The following is a 19011-nucleotide window of genomic DNA, read 5'->3' on the forward strand; positions in this document are numbered from 1 at the left end:
ATTAGGGAAGTTTTCTACTATAATCTCTTCAAATATTTTCTCAGTCCCTTTCTTTTTCCCTTCTTCTTCTGGGACCCCTATAATTAGAATGCTGCTGCATTTAATGTTGTCCCAGAGGTGTCTAAGACTGTCCTCAAGCATTTTCATTTTTTTTTATTCTGCTCTACATTAGTTATTTCCACTATTTTATCTTCCAGGTCACTTATCCGTTCTTCTGCCTCAGTTATTCTGCCATTGATTCCTTCTAGAGAATTTTTAATTTCATTTATTGTGTTGTTCATCATTGTTTGTTTGCTATTTAGTTATTCTAGGTCCTTGTTAATCATTTCTTGTATTTTCTCCATTCTATTTCCGAGATTTTGGATCATCTTTATTATCATTACTCTGAATTCTTTTTCAGGTAGACTTCCTATTTCCTCTTCATTTGTTTGGTCTGGTTGGTTTTTACCTTGCTCCGTTATCTGCTGTGTGTTTCTCTGTCTTCTCATTTGGCTTAACTTACTGTGTTTGGGGTCTCCTTTTTGCAGGCTGCAGGTTCACAGTTCCTGTTGTTTTTGCTGTCTTCCCCCAGTGGCTAAGGTTGGTTCAGTGGGTTGTTTAGGCTTCCTGGTAGAGGGGACTAGTGCCTGTGTTCTGGTGGATGAGGCTGGATCTTGTCTTTCTGGTGTGCAGAACTGTGTCTGGTGGTGTGTTTTGTGGTGTCTGTGACCTTATTATGATTTTAGGCATCCTCTCTGCTAATGGTCGGGGCTGTGTTCCTGTCTTGCTGGTTGTTTGGCATAGGGTCTCCAGCACTGTAGCTTGCTGGTTGTTGAATGGAGCTCGGTTTAGTGTTGCGATGGAGATCTCTGGGAGAGCTTTCGCCATTTGATATTACATGGATCCGGGAGGTCTCTGGTGGACCAATGTCCTGAACTTGGCTCTCCCACCTCAGTGGCACAGGCCTGACACCTGGCTGGAACACCAAGACCCTGTTAGCCACATAGCTGCTCACTTTTCTAGTTCTGCTCCAGAATCACAACAGAGCTCATTTCCTGGGCCCTGGGCCCCCCACCAGACAGTTGTATTCACTTGCAAATGCCTAGACTGGTGGAACTTGTTTTCTGGCTATTGTTGAAGGCAATTGTTCCTGTGAAACCCCAGGGCTCAGCGGAATTAGATCCTTTGGTGTGGATGAGTGAGCAAGCCCAACCAGGGCTTAGCAGCACCCCCTGGGGAAGGGAAAGGGTTTGGCTTCACTTTGTTATACAGCAGCAACTAACACAACAATGTTAAGCAATTATACTTCAATAAAGTTGTTAAAAAAAAAAACCCAAACTGAACCAAATACCTGCGATTCACACCATCAGTCTCCCCCACCTCCGCCATTCTGCCTCCTTCAGTCAATTGACATAGGATAGGGTATATCTTGCAATAAGACCAGTGGTTTAAACCTTACTTTTTTTTCTTTCAGTGAAGGAATAACTGGTCTTCCATGTCCTGTAAAATCCAAGAGAGATATTAGCTCTGCCATTTATTAACCTATTAAGGGAAGTTACCTAATCTCTCTAAGCCTCAGTTTCTCAATCTATAAAGTGAAGGTTGTTATGGCACCTACTTTTTAGAATTGTTATTGGGCTCAAATGACATACCCCATGTAACATGATTTAACACAGTGCTTCCCACATAGTGAAGACTCACCAACTGTTAGTAATTCATATTACTACTACTATTACTACTGCTACTACTACTCAAGAAAGCTTATCCCTGGTGGCCTCCTTTTACCAACTGGCACAGCTTTTCAACTTTGTTACCTGGCCAGTAATTTCTCTATAACCAAGGCCCACAACATAGTTTCCTCCTTGACAGATTAGTGTCTCCTGCAATCACAGCTCTTTCCTCCATTTTCCCTCCAGGTTTTGTGGGCTGTCAAATTACCATACCTCATACCCTCTTTCCTCCACATGAGGCAATTTTGTTCAGCCAGGGACAGTCCTCTGCTCAGAGGCAGCAAGGCTATCCATAGCTTTAGGCATTGGGTGGAGTCTCCCATGGGTCTGTCCCTCACCCTGCCCCCAAGCTCTTCCTACCCCTGAGGTGTCCTTACCTGAGACCTTGCTCCTGCTCTCACCTACCACTAATGGGGCAAATTGGGCAAGCACACACACACACCGCATGCACACAGGTTGCCCATTCCCCCCAACACAAAACCACTAGTGAATTACTGAATTTAATCTTCCCTAGACTACTATTGCTGCAAGAAGCAAGCAAACCAACTGGTTCTAGCATCAGTTTCTGTCTTCCAACTTCATGATTCTTGTCAACACCAGTTCATAAGGCTGAGAAAAAAATGAAAAGTCACACATCCCCTGTTTATTATCTAACCACTTCATCCCCAGAGGACCTGTTAGTGAATGTAGTTTTAGATCCTGTGTGCATCTTCAGATAGCTATCTGCATGGGGCCAGTTTGGCAATAAGGCAATGTCCCCAACTCCCTAAGAACATGTGGTTAGGTGATATGGGCTCACCACGCCTACTTTATTATAGGCACTTGAAGCCATGATTGGAAAGAGGTAGTTCTAAAGACCAAAGCACAGGAAGCACCAATTGAGTCTTCATTGCTCTGCTCTTAGAGTGAGTTGTAGCCAAATGAACTACATATTTGCATACTTGCAAGGTTCATTTTGGCCTTAGGTTGCAAACATTTAAAAATACCTCTAAAGGCTGAAGTTCCCACGTTTAGGAGCTCCTAGACGGTCCAGCATATTGTCACAAAGTATCAAAATATGCAAAATATGGGATTATGACATTTCAGGCCTCTCTCCAAAAAACAGTTTTTTTCCTCCCCTTTGTGAAATAATTTGTAGTACATGGTCTCTCTCAGCTAAACAAGTGGGAAATCTTCAGATATTACTGTCCATGGCTTTTCCTCCTAGGTGAAATTGTGGCCCCTAGGGGAAGAAATAAGTGGACTGAAGTGATCCTCAGGTTGGACCTGACACCCAAGCCAGATCATTATGACCATCATCCTTTAGATGCTTAGGATTTGGAGGGGAGAGGCAGTAGAGTCAAACAGACCTGGCTTTAAACCCCATCTCTGCCACTCACTGTGACTTAGAACTAATCACTTAACCTCTCTAATCCTCAACTTCTCCACCTCCCCAACAGGACTGTTTCTGTGGGCATTAAATGAGATAATGCATGTAAAGCAAGAGCAAATAGCAGACATTTGTCATCCAGGAACAACTCTCTTCCTCTGGAGTGGGATAATTGAAAAGAAACTTAGAGAAGATGCTGCCTTGGCTGCTTCTATGAGGACATCGCCAGAGTCTGAACAGGAGCCACTGGTCTCACAGAAGGTGGTTAGGATAAAGAAGGCATGTGGCTTGGTGGTGGGACCCAAGGGCTAGAAGCAATGGGGGGAGTGTCTCTGAGAGAAGAAACATCCACAGGATATTAAAAGAACCTATCCATCTCTGGCTGCTGATGGTCAGGTGAAAGGATGGGGAAGAAAGCAGTTGGAAGCAGGCATGTTTTGTCATTCCTTGTAATTCAGTGACACTAGATATGATAGTTGCTGTCCTGGCCTCTGTGACCTTGGTTAAGCTGAAGACCCGTGTCCAAAATTCCATGATATCTTTCCTTTAGGGACTTTGTGTGACCACAGAACTTCCTTTTCTAGGCAGCAGCAACTGCAGCTGTAGCAACAGGGGTCTTCTGCTAAGCTTCTGCTTATACCACTCCTTTAACTGGATTTCCTGCTTCTGAGATTTTGGTTCTCCCAAGGCTCAAAAACAATCCTCCTCCCCCTAGTTGACACCTTTCATCTTCCCTGCATTTGCAGAGCAAAACCAACCTTTTGCAGGAAGCGTTCCCCTTAGCCACTCTTCTCAAACTTCCAAAGCTCTGACCCAGTCTGTCCTCTTGATCCCAATCTTGGAGTCAAGCCATGTTCCTGCTGGTATCCTCGCACCCCTTTCCATGCTCTTCCTCTGAAGCCCCTCAAAACTATATACCTGTTCCAGGAGGTGCTGCCAATATAGAGCAAACTCAATGGCTGTGGTTATAGGGCCCCTCCACTCACATGAAGGAGGTCAGAGAGGATTCCCCACATCACTGAAATAGAGTGGCCAGAAGCCCAGTACTGGTTCTATCACAAATTTCCTGTTTGACTTGAAGTGTAGCCCCTCTGGGGCCCTATTTTCATCATCTTTAACAGGGTGGGGAGGGAAATTACTCATTGCTAAGGTCAGGTTAGCTCTGAAAGTTAAAAGGCTGTTTTGTGGCAAGAGCACAGACTTTGAACTACATAGACCAAAGCTTGTATCCCCACCCAGAGCCAAGTTACTTATAATCTCTCCTAGCAGTGAAATGGCTTGTTCAAGGCTGCACAGTTCAAACCTGTGTGTAGGTCTGGAAGGACTCAGCCAAGCTCTTCCCACTTTGTGGCTGGTGCTAGTCCCAGGGCAATTACCAAGAGCCAGGTTACTGCTTTCTGCAGTTTGTCAGCCTGGGTCCAAATTGCTCATCTCCTCCCCAATCCGCAAGCAATTAATGGTCCTTACCATTCCTAGGAAACTCCAATAACAGAAAAAGAAAGGAGAGAGATTTGAGAAGACATATCTTTTTAGGCTTTATGGTCCCAGTGGACTAGTTTTAAAGTTACCAGCCATTGATATTTATCTTATCAATGTACTCACACCAATGCAAAATGACATGTATATACAGAGAGTCATTGCAGTATTGTTTGTAATAGAATAAGATTTTAAACCATTGTCCATCAATAGGGAACTGTTTAAATAAATCATATTATATCCATACAGCAGAATGCTATGCAACTGTAAAAAGAAATGAGGCAGCTCAGTATGTACAGATATTGAAAGGGCTCCATGATATATTAAGTGTAGAAAGCAAGAGACAAAACATGCGTAGAATGTTATGATTTACGTGAAGAAAGAATATATGTGTGTAAAATATCTTTGGAATGATATGGAAGAACTGGCTAAAGTTTTTACATAGTCAGAGAAAAATGTAACATCATTTTCAACTGTCTTTTATTTCACTCATAGAGAGCAGGGATGTGGTTGAGGCTCTATAGTTCTTCCTTAGCACAGGAAGCAGTGGGAGGGATTTGCAGCTATAGCCCTTGCAGACATGAGCAGCAGGAAGACCTAGCACCTGAGTGCTAGGGTGACAAAAGGTCTCAGTTTGCCCATGACTCTTCTGGTTTTAGCACTGAAAGTCCTGGGAAAACTGGGACAGTTTGTCACCCTATTCCTCATTCTTCTGCTTCAGTCTTTAGCCAGCCCGGCTTGCTAGTGCCAGAGAGGGGAGCTCCCAGCAGTGAGATGAATGGAGTGCTTGCCTCCACAATCCACAAGGGACTCACAGTTATAGAATGGCTAGCAGGCACATGCTGTGCAAGGTATTCTCATCTAACAGACAAGGAAATTGAGGCTCAGAGAGGTTAAGTGATTTGCCCAAGGTCACACAGCTAGTAAGTGCTGGAGCCAGTCTGTCTGACTCCAGCTATGTCAACAGGACCCTGGGGAATGTAAAGCTTTCAGGAAAGCAGAGGGCCTGGCCTTTCTTAAAGCCTAAAGCACCCATAGTTGCATTTTAACCAAATCAAACATTGTTTCTCTGAATCAACTTTGGCAGTCCTGTGTTAGGAAATGGCTTTCTTCCCATCACCCCAGCCCCCAAAGCAAAGAGAATACATGTTCCAGGTTTTGGAGCCATAGACAGAAAGCTGGCTTCTCTAGCTGTGCTCATAGTGGAAGTCTGGTTTTCACTGGAGGAATAATAACCTACTCATCCCAACTTGATCCAGCCTCCCTCCCAAGAGCCGCATGAGAAAGTAAAACAGCAGAGCAGCCAGCTAATAACAGGTAGTGGTGTATGTTATGATGCTTGCTTACTTTTTGATTGGGTGGGGGTGGAATTCAATTTGGCTATGTAATAGGGGCTTCTTTTGCTAGGAAAGGGTAAAAGAATCCTCCAAAGCCTCATACATCAAAAACCCACCGAGCCACAGAAAAACAGACCTAGCAGATAGTAGAAGCTTTGGGGGATTTCAGAGGAGCACAGGAAAAGGTCATAGAAGCAGCTGTACTTGCCCTTTCCCAATTAAGCAGCAGGCAGGTGTTAATTATATATAGGCGATTGGACTGCTTTATAGACCCTGTTGAGATATTCTATAGAATATATTTTATAAATATGGAGCAAGGGAAATGCTTACCATCACTGTTGGCAATTAATTTGTACATGCTGAGTTGCAGAGCACTGGGGAGAGAGATCACTGGTACCAGAGTGCAGGAGTTTCTGGGAATGATGAATTGGGGGATTGGCTTATTAAAGATGATGCAAAAAGAAACTGCTTTCTCTGCAAGAGCTGCCACAGGTTAGGCAAAGACATTTTGTGTGAACGCTGTACTCAAGGCCTGAATGAACTATGCCTCGATAAATCCCGTGCTCTTGGATTTGAATGAAGTCAGTTGATGACTGTGGTGATTGAATTCAGCACCACACTCACTCCCACTACTAAACTTCCAGCCTTGAGAGTTTTAGAGACGGATTTTAATATCACATAGAACTGCCTGCAATATGTTCTGGTTTAAGAAGCATTAGGTGGGTCACGTGGCATTTCAGTATGTACAAGGATCCAATGACCCTTCCTAACTTCTTCCTATCTGCAGCATCACAAATATTGCTACAGGAATGTGACAGCTTGGACCAAGAGGGTTACAGGTGTGCCTCATTTTATGAACTAGCTGTGTGCCTGTAAACTTGGCCACCAAAAAACAATTCCCGTATAGAATCCCGTTCCTCATTGCCTTCCATAATAACACTGGAGATGCATTCTTCTGACAAATATTGTAGCCCCAAGATGCTGCAAAATCTTTAAAATGTCAAACATTGACAATCTTACTTGAGAGGAAAAATGTCAAATATGTTGATAATGTCTTAGAAATAAAAATATAAGCCACTGGGAATTCCCTGGTGGCACAGTGGTTAAGAATCCACCTGCCAATTCAGGGGACACAGATTCCAGCCCTGGTCTGGGAAGATCCCACAAGCCGTGGAGTAACTAAGCCCGTGCACCACAACTACTGAGCCTGAGCTCTAGAGCCCATGAGCCACAACTCCTGAGCCCGTGTGCCACAACTACTGAAGCCCACACACCTAGAGCCCGTGCTCTGCAACAAGAGAAGCCACTGCTATGAGAAGCCCGCAATGAAAAGTAGCCCCCGCTTGCCACAACTAGAGAAAGCCCACGTGCAGCAACGAAGACCCAAAGCATCCAGAAGAAAAAAAAAACATATATATATATATATATATATATATATATATATATATATATATATATATATGCCACTTAAAGAAACCGGAGTTCAGGGTGTCTTTCACAGGACAGAACTGAGTTAGATGCCTTTCACTACCTACTTCAGAGGGGTGCTTGGAAGATTCAATAACAAAAGTAAAAGCACTTTATCCATTCCAAAGTGCTGTATACATGTGAATTCTCCTTACTCTTCTAGTTATTCTTGGACAGTCACTTTAAAGAAACAGGAGAACTACTGATCTAGAAATTGGAAGTAACACTCCACATGGTTGTGGCAAGGAGTCAATGAAATGATGTTATCTGCAAGAAACCAGGAACTGGAAAGCACTGTGAAAATCCTGTTACAGGATAGGCGAGGGCTCTTCTACTAATGCCTCACTTTACAGGATGTATTTGTTTGTTTGTTTGTCTCTTCCAATTTTTGTCTCATGTCCTTGTTAAGCTTAGTGACCCTAGGCAGGTAAAGGTTCATTTGCCTGCATATTTTCTTGACTTGAGGTAATATATTGATTGAGTGATTTTTAGCTTCTGCTTGTTTAAACTGGCTTCCAGGGGATGCTTGTTGGGTTTTTAAGTAAACCATGGTTTATTTAGAAACATCTCCCAAAGGGGGACAGAGTTTAAAGGGAAAGAAACTACAGGAACTTTACCTTCTCCCAACCCAGGTTTGGACATTTGTAGAAGTTCAGAGTTGACAATATAGAGCCTGTGTTTAGAACTTAAGAAACTCTTATATTGTCTTCTAACCTTTCTCCCTCCAATACATAAATAAAGTTATCTGCTACCAACTTGGTAATATATATCTCACATGTACAGTCTCCTCACACACAAACTCTGAACTCATACACTGCAACCTCTTCTATCGCCAGGAATACCTACCACTCACTCACTTTGTCATCTTGAGAAATTCACAGTAGTTATAGTTCAGAAATTGCAAATTGGTTGCCTATGGGCAGATTTTGGCCTCATCCATGTTTTGTTTGGCCCTCACAGGTTTTTTGTTGTTTTAATTTAATTAGTAGCTAGTATTTCCATATTCCAAAACTTCACACAAATTTTCACTTGGATTGCCAGCTTGTCTTGAAAAATGGAATGAACTGGTAACACCAGTCAGCATTCAATCACAATCACCTAGAACTTAGAAGCAGCTGGGCTTGGGCTCCTCAGTTCCCCTGCTAGGTTGTTGACTTCTGTTACCAGCTAGCCTTCTATGGGCATTGAGTAGACAGTCCTGCACTTAAAGCTAGTTCATACAAAGCAACCAGTTTAATATCATGGAAAGGAGAGGAGATAATTGTGATTTGGCTGGTGTACCCAATGGCAGGATGTGTGAGTGGATAGCCACTGTCTTAGTGGAACCTCTCATTTGAACCAGAAGGTAAACATTTAGCACAATGAACATGAAGCTCCCAGGGCTTTTTTTGCTTTTATTTATTTATTTATTTATTTATTTATTTATTTATTTATTTATGGTTGTGTTGGGTCTTCGTTTCTGTGCGAGGGCTTTCTCCAGTTGCGGCAAGTGGGGGCCACTCTTCATCACGGTGCACGGGCCTCTCACTATCACGGCCTCTCTTGTTGCGGAGCACAGGCTCCAGACGCGCAGGCTCAGTAGTTGTGGCTCACGGGCCTAGTTGCTCCACGGCATGTGGGGTCTTCCCAGACCAGGGCTCTAACCCGTGTCCCCTGCATCGGTAGGCAGACTCAGCCACTGCGCCACCAGGGAAGACCCAGGGCTTTTTCAAATGGTTCTCTGAGCTCACATAACCTCGTGTTTGTCTCCCTCCCTCTCCACTCCCACTGTCCATATCTCCATATCTTTGTGACAGGGAATATGCCTGTAACTTCTTTAGCTGCCCTGAAGGGCCTAGCAAAAGGTAGAGTCAATAGTAGAAGCTCAGAAAATACAAATGAAGCACTCTATCCAATTATAGATGCACCATGAAGTCTTTGTTTTCTTGACTGTGACAAATGCTGAGTTCATGGAATGGGAACTGAAGGTTTTGATGACTTGCTGTGTCCTCAGATTAATGGATTAATTAACTAATTAATTAATTGGTTTGCTGTGTCCTTAGATGGATAACAGGATGTTATTTATTAGCAGGGCACAAGTAAGGGAAGAAAAGGGAACATTTCTTAAGTACCAGGAAGGGGAATTAAATAGTGCTCATTACTACGGGTTGACAGAAGGAAGTAGCTGGGGAGAAGAGGCTGAATTCTACTTACTTTAGTATGTCAAATGAACAGGGTATGGGAATTTTCTGAAGGAACCAGAAGGCCCAGGGTTGTGGGAATCTTCTGGAGAAACAAATCCTCTTCCTTGTTTCATCATTGCCACCTCACCCCATCATCCTACTCCTGAAAGAAGAGAGCTAGGCATGGCAGCAAGGGTAAGAAAAAATAGTTGAAGGGAGGTTTTAAACTGAAAATGGAAGGAAGGGTAAAATATTCAGCCAAAAACTGTAAATGGGCTATTACAAGGGATACTATACATGATAAAATAAGAACAATGGAAGCATTTAGTAATTGACAAAGTAGAATAACTTGGGAAAGGGGCAGAATGGGTGTGGCTTCAGTTGTACAAAGTTGGAGCAGTTAAAATTTTGAACTTAAGTCTTTAGCAGAAAGGGGTAAATATGACTGTCTAGGTCTCATGAAGACTTAGTGTAGAAGAATATATGGCATAAAGGTGAGAAGGTTGGATAGAGAATACTAAACACCATAAGTGAGAGTGTATTCCATAGGCTATCTGACCAGAGAACGGAAAGAGTGATGTAATCACATTGTCTACACAAGAGTTGTTTTCTCATTGATGACTCAATTTCAACAATTTAAATGTAATTTCTCAGTCTCCATGCCACCTTCAACTTTCCCACAAGATCTTATTGATTTCTTGTCTTGACTCCTTGGCACCATTCTTTTGTAAACATATCGAGGGTGGTACAATAACCTTGAAACTCCCATAAGTTATCAAGACAATTCACGTAAACTTTGAATGCTATGAACTACGTTTCAATTGACATACAGAGGTTCTGTCCATTGGTACTAACTTACTGGTTAAATAATTGAACAGGTAATGTAATAGATGTGTGTATATTTGGGAGAATGGGAGTAGCAAAAGATTGTTCAGACAGGGTTCCAAACTTAAATACCTGCTGGAGTCGGGTGCCCCATCTGAAGGGAGCAGCTGCTACTCTGTTCCAGCAGATTGTTGCCATGTGAGAAGATAGGTCCACTGTTACCAGCTGTTCTGATTTTTTAAAAAAATGGAAACTTGGATTTTTATTTGAAAATTTCTGCCTTTTAAATATTATGAACTAATTAAAAACTGAAAAAACATCAGATGGGCCAAATAAAACACTTCCACAACCACCAAATGGTGAATTCTAATTTAGATGTTGGATGGAATTCATGGTAGAGCTTTGATCCGATGACTTAACGTCTGTCTCTTCGTCCATTCAGCATGGGCTTTGTTCCAGCTTGGTGGGTTTGAGTACTTCTCCCAAATGGTAGACTTGCATATTGATTTGTATTCTATAAATGTAACTGAGAACCTCCCCAATTGTAACAGTGGTAAGTAGACTCTATGCTTGGTTAGAGTCAGTCTATCTGACAAGTAACTGAAAAATCAGTTGGTCAGACTATGAGATATGTAAAGAAAGTAATCAAATGGTAGTTCCTTTTTGGTGTCCTTTTTGCTCTCACCAGATCATGAATCCCTTGAAGGCCATGGTAAAGACTTGGGATTTGGTTCTAAAAGTGTTGGGAAGCCATTGGAGGCTTGTGAGCAGGGAAGGAATGTGATCCAACTTAACGTTCTAAAAGGAACACTCTAAAAGAGCAGAGAGGAAGGCCCTGTCCAGGCCTACAATCTGGAGACTTCCAGAAAATCTGCCTTTACTGAATTCAGCCTCTTTCCCGACCATTTGTTCTTCCCTAGGAATGTAGTTCTTATATTTATGTGTTCCGTCCCTCCTTCCCACCTCCCACCACCAATGGCAATGTTCTCCATGGTTCTTGGGCCATGTATCCTTAGAAACTTAGAGCCTATATCACCCTGAATGTGTTATCCAAGGGTAACCAATACCCTTTCTGATTGAACTAACTTCCTCGTCTTCTTGCCTGGACCTTGAGCCATTCCTCAGATATGTGACAGAGAGCTTTCCAGATATCTGATCTTCTCAAATGAGAGGACAAGTGATATGGTCTTGCAAATTGATCTAATTACTCAACACTATGCTGCTATCTTTCAGAAAATACTGAAGGAAGGACCTCTGCTGAAGAACTGTAACTCCTTCAAGAGGTGGAAACTCAGATATTTTCTGGTTCGAGGACAAAGGCTCTGCTTTGCACACCATCCTGCGGTAAGAGAATATATATATATTCTTGTCAGTTGGGTTAATGGGTGGGTACCAGGAAATGTTTTGTGGGGAGATGGGCCAACATGTTGGCAAGCATTAAGGTGGCTAACCCTTACCTGCTCCACTAGGCCCCTAGATAGACCATATCCCATTATCTTCTCCAGCGTAAACCTTTAGGTAACTGAACTACCTAAGCCTTCCTATAAATCCACATAAAAATTTTGGGAAGAGTTGTGTTTTTGGTTTAGTTTGGTTTGTTTTTTGTTTGTCCCATGATATATCAATAAAAACCATGATGCTAAATAAATCCCAGCTCAAGCCAAAGAAATAATGGGATCATGACTGCCAAAAATGCCTAATAGTGTGCGTGTGTGTGTGTGTGTGTGTGTGTGTGTTTACCTTTTAGTGTCTCTTTGCCTTATTAACCAGATGGTTCCTTTTCCCTCTCCCTCTTATACCTTTCCAGTTTGCACGCTTTGAAACAATTGATCTGTCTCAAGTTGCCTTGGCAGAAAGCAGCTGTAGAAACCTTTGCCACAGTTTTTGCGTAAGTAAGATTAGGAATGACTGAATGGCCAGGGGTGGGAGCTAGTTGGGAGGAGGGGTTGCCATAACCACCTGTTGCCTCTTTAGAGTTCAGATTTCCCAAGTTTCCTTTGATCCCAAAGTGAGTATGGAAATCCACTTAAAGTAGCATTGCAAATGAATGCTAAAGATTATTCATGTGAATATTTTCTACCAGCCCACTGATGGGAAAAAAAGTGATGGCCCTATTCCCTACTACCAGCCTGATATAAAGCTGAGCTGATCTTGGGGCGGGAGGAGTGACTATTACAAAAATCAATCCTCCTGGTGAAGATAATTTAGATGAGTGTCATTGGGAGGCTTTCAAGAGACTGCCAATATGTTGTAGAATATATCAGGATAATCAAACTACATGACATTCTCTCCTTTGATGAAATAGATAAGAACGTAAATCCAAACTGAAAGCTATCCTATGCTGAGATTACTGATGAGAGTACTTCAAAGAAAGCAGAGGATTTTCTAGGGAAGTATTCAAGGGCTTGTCACTGCTGAAATGTCATAAGGCTTTGGTCATTCACGTAAATCCAGAATAGAAAGCTCACTGAAAAATAGCAAGTCCATTGGCCCAGGAATCCTCCTACCCACCTCCTCCCAGAAATGCTTTTTCTCAGCCTCAGTGGTGGGTTATGGAGACCAGGGTTCCTCTTCAGGCAGGTAGAGAGTGGTACTTAGCAGACTAAAGAGCTATGGGCCCAATACCCTGATTCCATGGCTGGTCCACAGTCTATTCTCTTTTGAAGGGAGAGCAGTTGGATATAAGAGGAAGATCCTGCTCTCATTTCTCTCTTATTACATCATACTGACCCAGGACAAAGCTGAGGTTTCTGTTGACCCAGTCCCCAAAATCTTAACCTTTGGGTGATGAATATGCAAGATAATGTTTTTGGTCTCCATTCTACAAAGAAATTCCAAGGGTTAGGTTGCCCCTTAGCCTAATTAAAACACAGAGGCACTATTCATCAGCCCCACACAAGAATGGGTTTGGACCAAAGGAGCGGCTATCTATTGTCACAATTCCCACTAGTTCCTATTGCCATTTATCACAGACACGTGCACAAGGAGAAAGAAGTTGCTTGTTGGTGTGGTAAGCTCTAGCTCCAAGGTTTGGGCTTGGGGTGGGGGCCGCTTGTAGTGAAGGCAAGTAGGGCCATTGAAGCAATGACTGATGCTACAGCTATCCATGCTCCCTCCTGTCCTCTGTGAGAAGATGAAGCCCTGATCATGGCCTACCTCTGCTAGACCCTCAGCATGGCTTTCTCATTGTTCCTGAAAGGTTTTTGCACCATGCAGGATTAAGAGAGATGATAGTAAAATCCTCTTCAGGTTGTCCCAGACCATAAGAAAGAAAGAAACTGGATTTGTAGTTTCCCCACTCCATTCTCACTCTCCCCTCAAACAGAAAGAGGCACACCCTGATGAAAAATATACCCTTTCACCCTTTTCAAGTAGATAGAGCAGCAGTAAGCAAGTAGGATTTTCACACAACCTCATTTGAATAACAGATGGGTGCATGGCTTAGTGTTAGAGCATGTGTGCTGGAGCCAAAGAATCTAGGTTCGAATTCTGGCTTAGCTTTTTACCTGCTAGGTGGACGTGGGCACGTCATTTAACTCCCTTTGCCATGGAAAAATATCCTATTAAGTGGGAAAAATAATAATGCCCAGATCAAGGGGTTGTAAGGAAGATTGAAATAAACAATATACATAAAGTACAATAGAACAATGCCCAGTACGTAGTAAGTGCCATTAAAGTGTTGTTTATTATTATTACCATTATTATTAGTTGAGGTGGTTATCTAAGGAACTGTGAGTGGCTCTGGGAGCTTCTGTCTTATATTTAAGAAATGGCTTGGGATGTGCTTAGTAGATCTGTCTAGTTTCTTGGAGAGTTCAAAGGCTTTGTTTGGGGGCAAAGTTTTGGAGTGGGAACCAGCTAATAATGTGTTTTTGTGTAGGTGATCACACCACAACGAAAAGTTACACTGGCTGCACCCAACCGGAAAGATATGGAAGAATGGATTAACGTCATAAAAACCGTGCAACAGGGAGAAATTCGTAAGGTAAGGGAAATAATAGAGAATCTACACAACTCTCACGGGTAAACACTTAATTGATTGCATTAGCTAAGCTACCTTTCCAACAGGGAACTAATAAGATGGAAGCAGATACAATCTGGTCAGGAATTGTGGGTGGATATCATTAGGAAACCTGTTTATAAATAGGAGTAATTCACTTAGACTCAAACCTTGGTAAGTATGTGGTTTAGATACCGCTGTACACATCCACTTGATATGTAGATGTCACTGTATGCTCAATGTATGAGGCACTCAAGAGGTATGTGAGCAGCTAACTTAGATGTTCTTCTGTTAGCTTAGCTGCAATCAGCAGTCTTCACTTGGGTCTGCTGAGTGACTACAGTAACAGCTAAGGAAATTGAGGCTCAAAAAAGAGAAGGAACCAGACCAAGATGAAATAATTACTCAGTAGCAAAGCCAAGATTTGGACCCAGGCTGTGTGACTCCAAAGCCTATGTCCTTAACCATTATGCCATTCTGCCTCTCTGTGTACCATCTACAACAAAGGAAATGTAGAGGGAAAAGCAAGGAGCAGTCCTCCCCAAAGAATGGCAGGCTTCCTTTTCTCCTTAGCAATACAAGTTATGTAAGTTTCAAGAGGGGAGGGATTTTGTCATTTATTTACTTAGCACAGTGTCTGCCACATAGTAGAGGCTCAATAAATATTTTTTGAATGAATAAATGAATCTGAAGGTAATCTTGGAGTCAGGATTTAGAAAGAGAATGATACATGGTTCATCCTAAAGCAAAGTTCTGCTGTGAAGGTCTTAGAGATAAAGGGGAAGATGAATCCACCCTTAAAAAGAACCTGATGTCTTAAGTAACTAGCAAAGGGTAGAGGATTTTTATAAACATTTGGGGTGGAGCAGTGTAAAATAATGGGTAATAATGGGTTTTATATATAAAAACAATGCCATGGAGAAAAAACATCTGTCCTCACTCCCCTAGGACTTCTCAGGCTTTTGACCACTTACTTTCATAACTATTCATTCTCCTACTCATGGCTATGAGTATATGACAAGTTGACTGAACTAGGGACTAGGTACGTCTCCACATATCATTGAGACCTCTCCTGGTCCCACATTGTAAATGCTTAATTGGGAGCTTCTTTGCTTAGAATCTGATGATGGTCTTTACATGACTTAGCACTCAGCATTTCACTCCTTTGTTATTTTCTTCTTCTTTTCCTAATGGAGAAGCACATCCTGTCCCTCCTGCCCACCCCCAATACAGTCACTATGACTCAGCATTAAAGGTAGCCACAAAAAGTTATGATTTCCACACTCCTCTCCTATTCTCACCCCTGTAGACCAATCTCTTTCATTTCCTTGGCTTATCTCTACCCACACTGGAGGACTTCTCAATTTCAATTTGTCATAAAAGGTCACATAGAAGATCTTGAATTTTAATTATCAGTCCAGGAATGCAAGAACTTCTAGAGAAAGCCATCAGAGCATTGATGTGCCATTCCTGACTCAACTGAATTAAACACCTTCTTGTTGACTACCCAGCACAAACTAGAAAGGAAAAAAATCTGCCTGTTAACTCTCTTGAAAGAGTTGTGAATTTCAGTTTATAATCACAACCTCTGTGGAGCTGCTCCAGGGACCTAGATCTATTAAGGAACACTTTTAGCCAATAGTAAAATATCTCACTACCTGCATCTTAGCAATTTGTCCTGCTTGAGGCTTGAAGAGTCAAATATGCTTTCTCTCATATGCACCTTATCAGCTGTCAATGCCTGACACGGGGTGAAAAAAGGTTAATCATGGACTTAGTGGACTACTAAAGTCACTACGAAGTAATGGGGTAACCTATCTAAAACCAGTCAGTACACATTAAGAAGTGAGCCCCTACTAGGTGCCCAGTTCTGTTCCATAGAGAGTTGAAAAGAAGGTGTAGCCTTGGTTCCTGATCTCAATGAGCTTTTTAGATAGTTGGGGAGATAAGATACACACCAAAGAAACAGTTAAATGAAAATATTCAAGACAAATAAGTTTTCAAAGATGTTACAAGGCAGATGCTTGATTGCCAGATGAATGAAACAGACAGTATAGTGATATGGAAGTTCAGGGGAGGAAGAGATTAATATGGTCTGGAGTCCCCTAGGAAGAGTTAATAGAGGAGAGATTTGAGACTGACCTTGAAAGATGAATAGGATTTTATTGGTGGTAGGGGATTAGGGGCAGGAGGAAGTCCTGAGCAGGGGACTTGGTATAAGGAAAAGCTAAGTAACAAAACAGAACCTTTTTGGAATAGAGTAAAATGGGGACTCCATTTGACCAGAAGAGTTTGGGAAAGTTTAAATATGTCTGAAGAGGTAGATGGGGCCTGATTGTGGAGGATTATCAATGCCAGAATAAAGAGCGGAGAAGAACTTCATTAATCTGTATATGTCTATATATTTACCTTTACCTGTGAGATTTATACTTTCATGTTGCTGTTTAGCATGTTTTTTTTTTATTTCAATTTGAAGAACTCCCTTGAGCATTTCTTGTAAGGTAGGTCTAGTGGTGACAAATTCCCTCAGTTTCTGTTTGTCTGGGAAAGACTTTATCTGTCCTTCATTTTAAAGGATAATTTTGCCAGGTATAGTATTCTCAGATGTAAGTTTTTTTTCTTTCAATACTTGGATTACATCATCTCACTCTTTCCTGACCTGCAAGGTTTCTGTTGAGAAAACTGCTTATAGTCTTATGGGGGTTCCCTTACATGTGATGAGCTAATTTTCTCTTGATGCTTTCAGAATTCTCTCTTTGTCCTTGACTTTTGACAATCTGATTATATTGTGTCTCAGTGTAGTCTTCTTTGGGTTGATATTGTTTGGAAATTTTTGAGCTTCATGAATCTGGATGTCCATTTCCCTCTCAAGATTTGGAAAGTTTTTAACCATTATTTCTTTAAATAGCTTTCTGCCCCTTTCTTCCTCGTTCTTCTCCTTCTGGGTCTCCCATAATGTATATATAGGTTTGCTTTCTTTCACACTTTTTCATTCTTCTTTTTCTTCTCTAACTAGATAATTTCAAATGACCTGTTTTCAGATTCTTTCTTCTGCTTGATCAAGTCTGCTGTTGAAACTCCCTTTTGCATTTTTTCATTTCATTCACTGTATTCTGCAGCTCCAGAATTTCTGTTTGGTTCTTTTTTATGATTTCTGTCTTATTGTTGAACCTCTCATTTTTTCAGGTATTGCTTTCCTGGTTTCATTGAGTTGTCCATCTGTGTTCTCTTATAGCTCACTGAACTTCCTTAAAACAATTATTTTGAATTCACTTCCAGGAAATTCATAGATCTCTATTTCTTTTAGATCAGTTATTGGAAAATTATTGTTATTCTTTGGTGATGTCATGTTTCCTTGATTTTTTTGTGTGTTTCTGGTAGCCTTGTGTTGATGTCTGCACATTTGAGGGAGCAATTGCCTTTTCAGGACTTTATGAACTGTCTTCAGGGGTAAAGACTTTTACCTATAGGTGGGTGTGAGAGTGTCAACTGGTTTGGATATGGTGACTCCAGCTCCAGGGTGTGCAGCAGTGGTTCTGGCTTCAGGGAGGGCACAGAGGCATAGTCCTTAGAGAGCTCCATCAGCTGAGGTCAGTGTCAGCAAAAACTGCAGAGGACCTCAGTGACAAAGGTTGTGAGTTTACATAGTGATGGTAAGGGCTATTGTGTTCCTTGCTGGTGAAGACTGCTTGGTCCTCCTGTTCTCCTTTTCCTCCACAGGAGGAAGTCATTGCCAAGGGGATCGCTCTTGTTGCTGGGTCCAGCACACAGTTACACATGTGGTAGCAATGATGCCAGGATCAGGGGCACAGACACATTTGTGGAGGCAATAGTGTTGGTGTCTGGGGAGTGGGCACCTGCAAAGTGACCATGGTACCAGGGTTGGAGCTCAGGAGCATCTAGAACAACTTTGGTACCTGGGGCTGGTGGATAGGTGTGTTCACCATGATGGTAGCCTTAGTATGTGAGGCATGGGTGTGTGCTGAACAGCCATGGAACTGGGGTCCGGGGTGTGTACATGCTTTCAGACGGGAGGACTGTGACTCTGGCAGGGGGAGCAGGATGCAGTGGTGTCAGCTTTGATTGGAGGGATGCATCAGCACTTTCCCAGTGAGGGTGCAGTGGTGGCAGCTTCTCTGGGAGGGGATGCTGCAGTACCTTTTTCTGGGGAGTGGTCGCAGCAGTTTGGGTTCCAGGCAGCTACATCACCTGGATTCAATGGCAATGAAGAATTCAGGGCACCACCATGTTGAAATATGCTTGTGTCCACAGCAATGATGTAGGCTACTGAAGTCCTCCTGCTCTTCTTTCCACTTGTTGGGAGAGGTCAGGCCAAGGGGGTTCCTCTTGGCCCCAAGCTCTGTCAGACTGAGGGATGGGGCAATGAAGTTAAACTGCTTACTATACTTTTCTATGTGACCATTCTGTCTCTGTGCTCCATGAGTTTCTGCAGCTTTTTTTGTTGTATTCTGGAGCTCTTTCAACTCCAGAATATTGTAGATGGCATGTAGTTGTTTATTTGTTGTTTTTGTGGGGGAGGGGAAGAGCATTGGGAGCTTCTAGTCCATCATCTTGCTGATGTCACTATGAAAAATTAATTTTCTATACAACATGCTCAGAAGCAATTATGTACATAGTTTGCTTTAAATATTTCCAGTGACAGGGA

The 19011-nt window shown here is 42.2% G+C and overlaps 1 protein-coding gene across 1 annotated transcript in view; it reads left to right on the top strand.

Annotated features, from left to right (window-relative positions):
* DGKK (diacylglycerol kinase kappa) overlaps nucleotides 1–19011 on the top strand; it is a 160520-nt gene that overhangs the window by 39498 nt on the left and 102011 nt on the right. The window contains exons 2-4 of the mRNA XM_060002173.1: nucleotides 11579–11689; nucleotides 12153–12233; nucleotides 14226–14330. Of these exons, the coding sequence (XP_059858156.1) occupies nucleotides 11579–11689; nucleotides 12153–12233; nucleotides 14226–14330 (297 nt within the window). The remainder of the gene's footprint in view (nucleotides 1–11578; nucleotides 11690–12152; nucleotides 12234–14225; nucleotides 14331–19011) is intronic.

The sequence above is a fragment of the Delphinus delphis genome, chromosome X, assembly GCF_949987515.2.
Source record: "Delphinus delphis chromosome X, mDelDel1.2, whole genome shotgun sequence".
Taxonomy (NCBI): domain Eukaryota; kingdom Metazoa; phylum Chordata; class Mammalia; order Artiodactyla; family Delphinidae; genus Delphinus; species Delphinus delphis.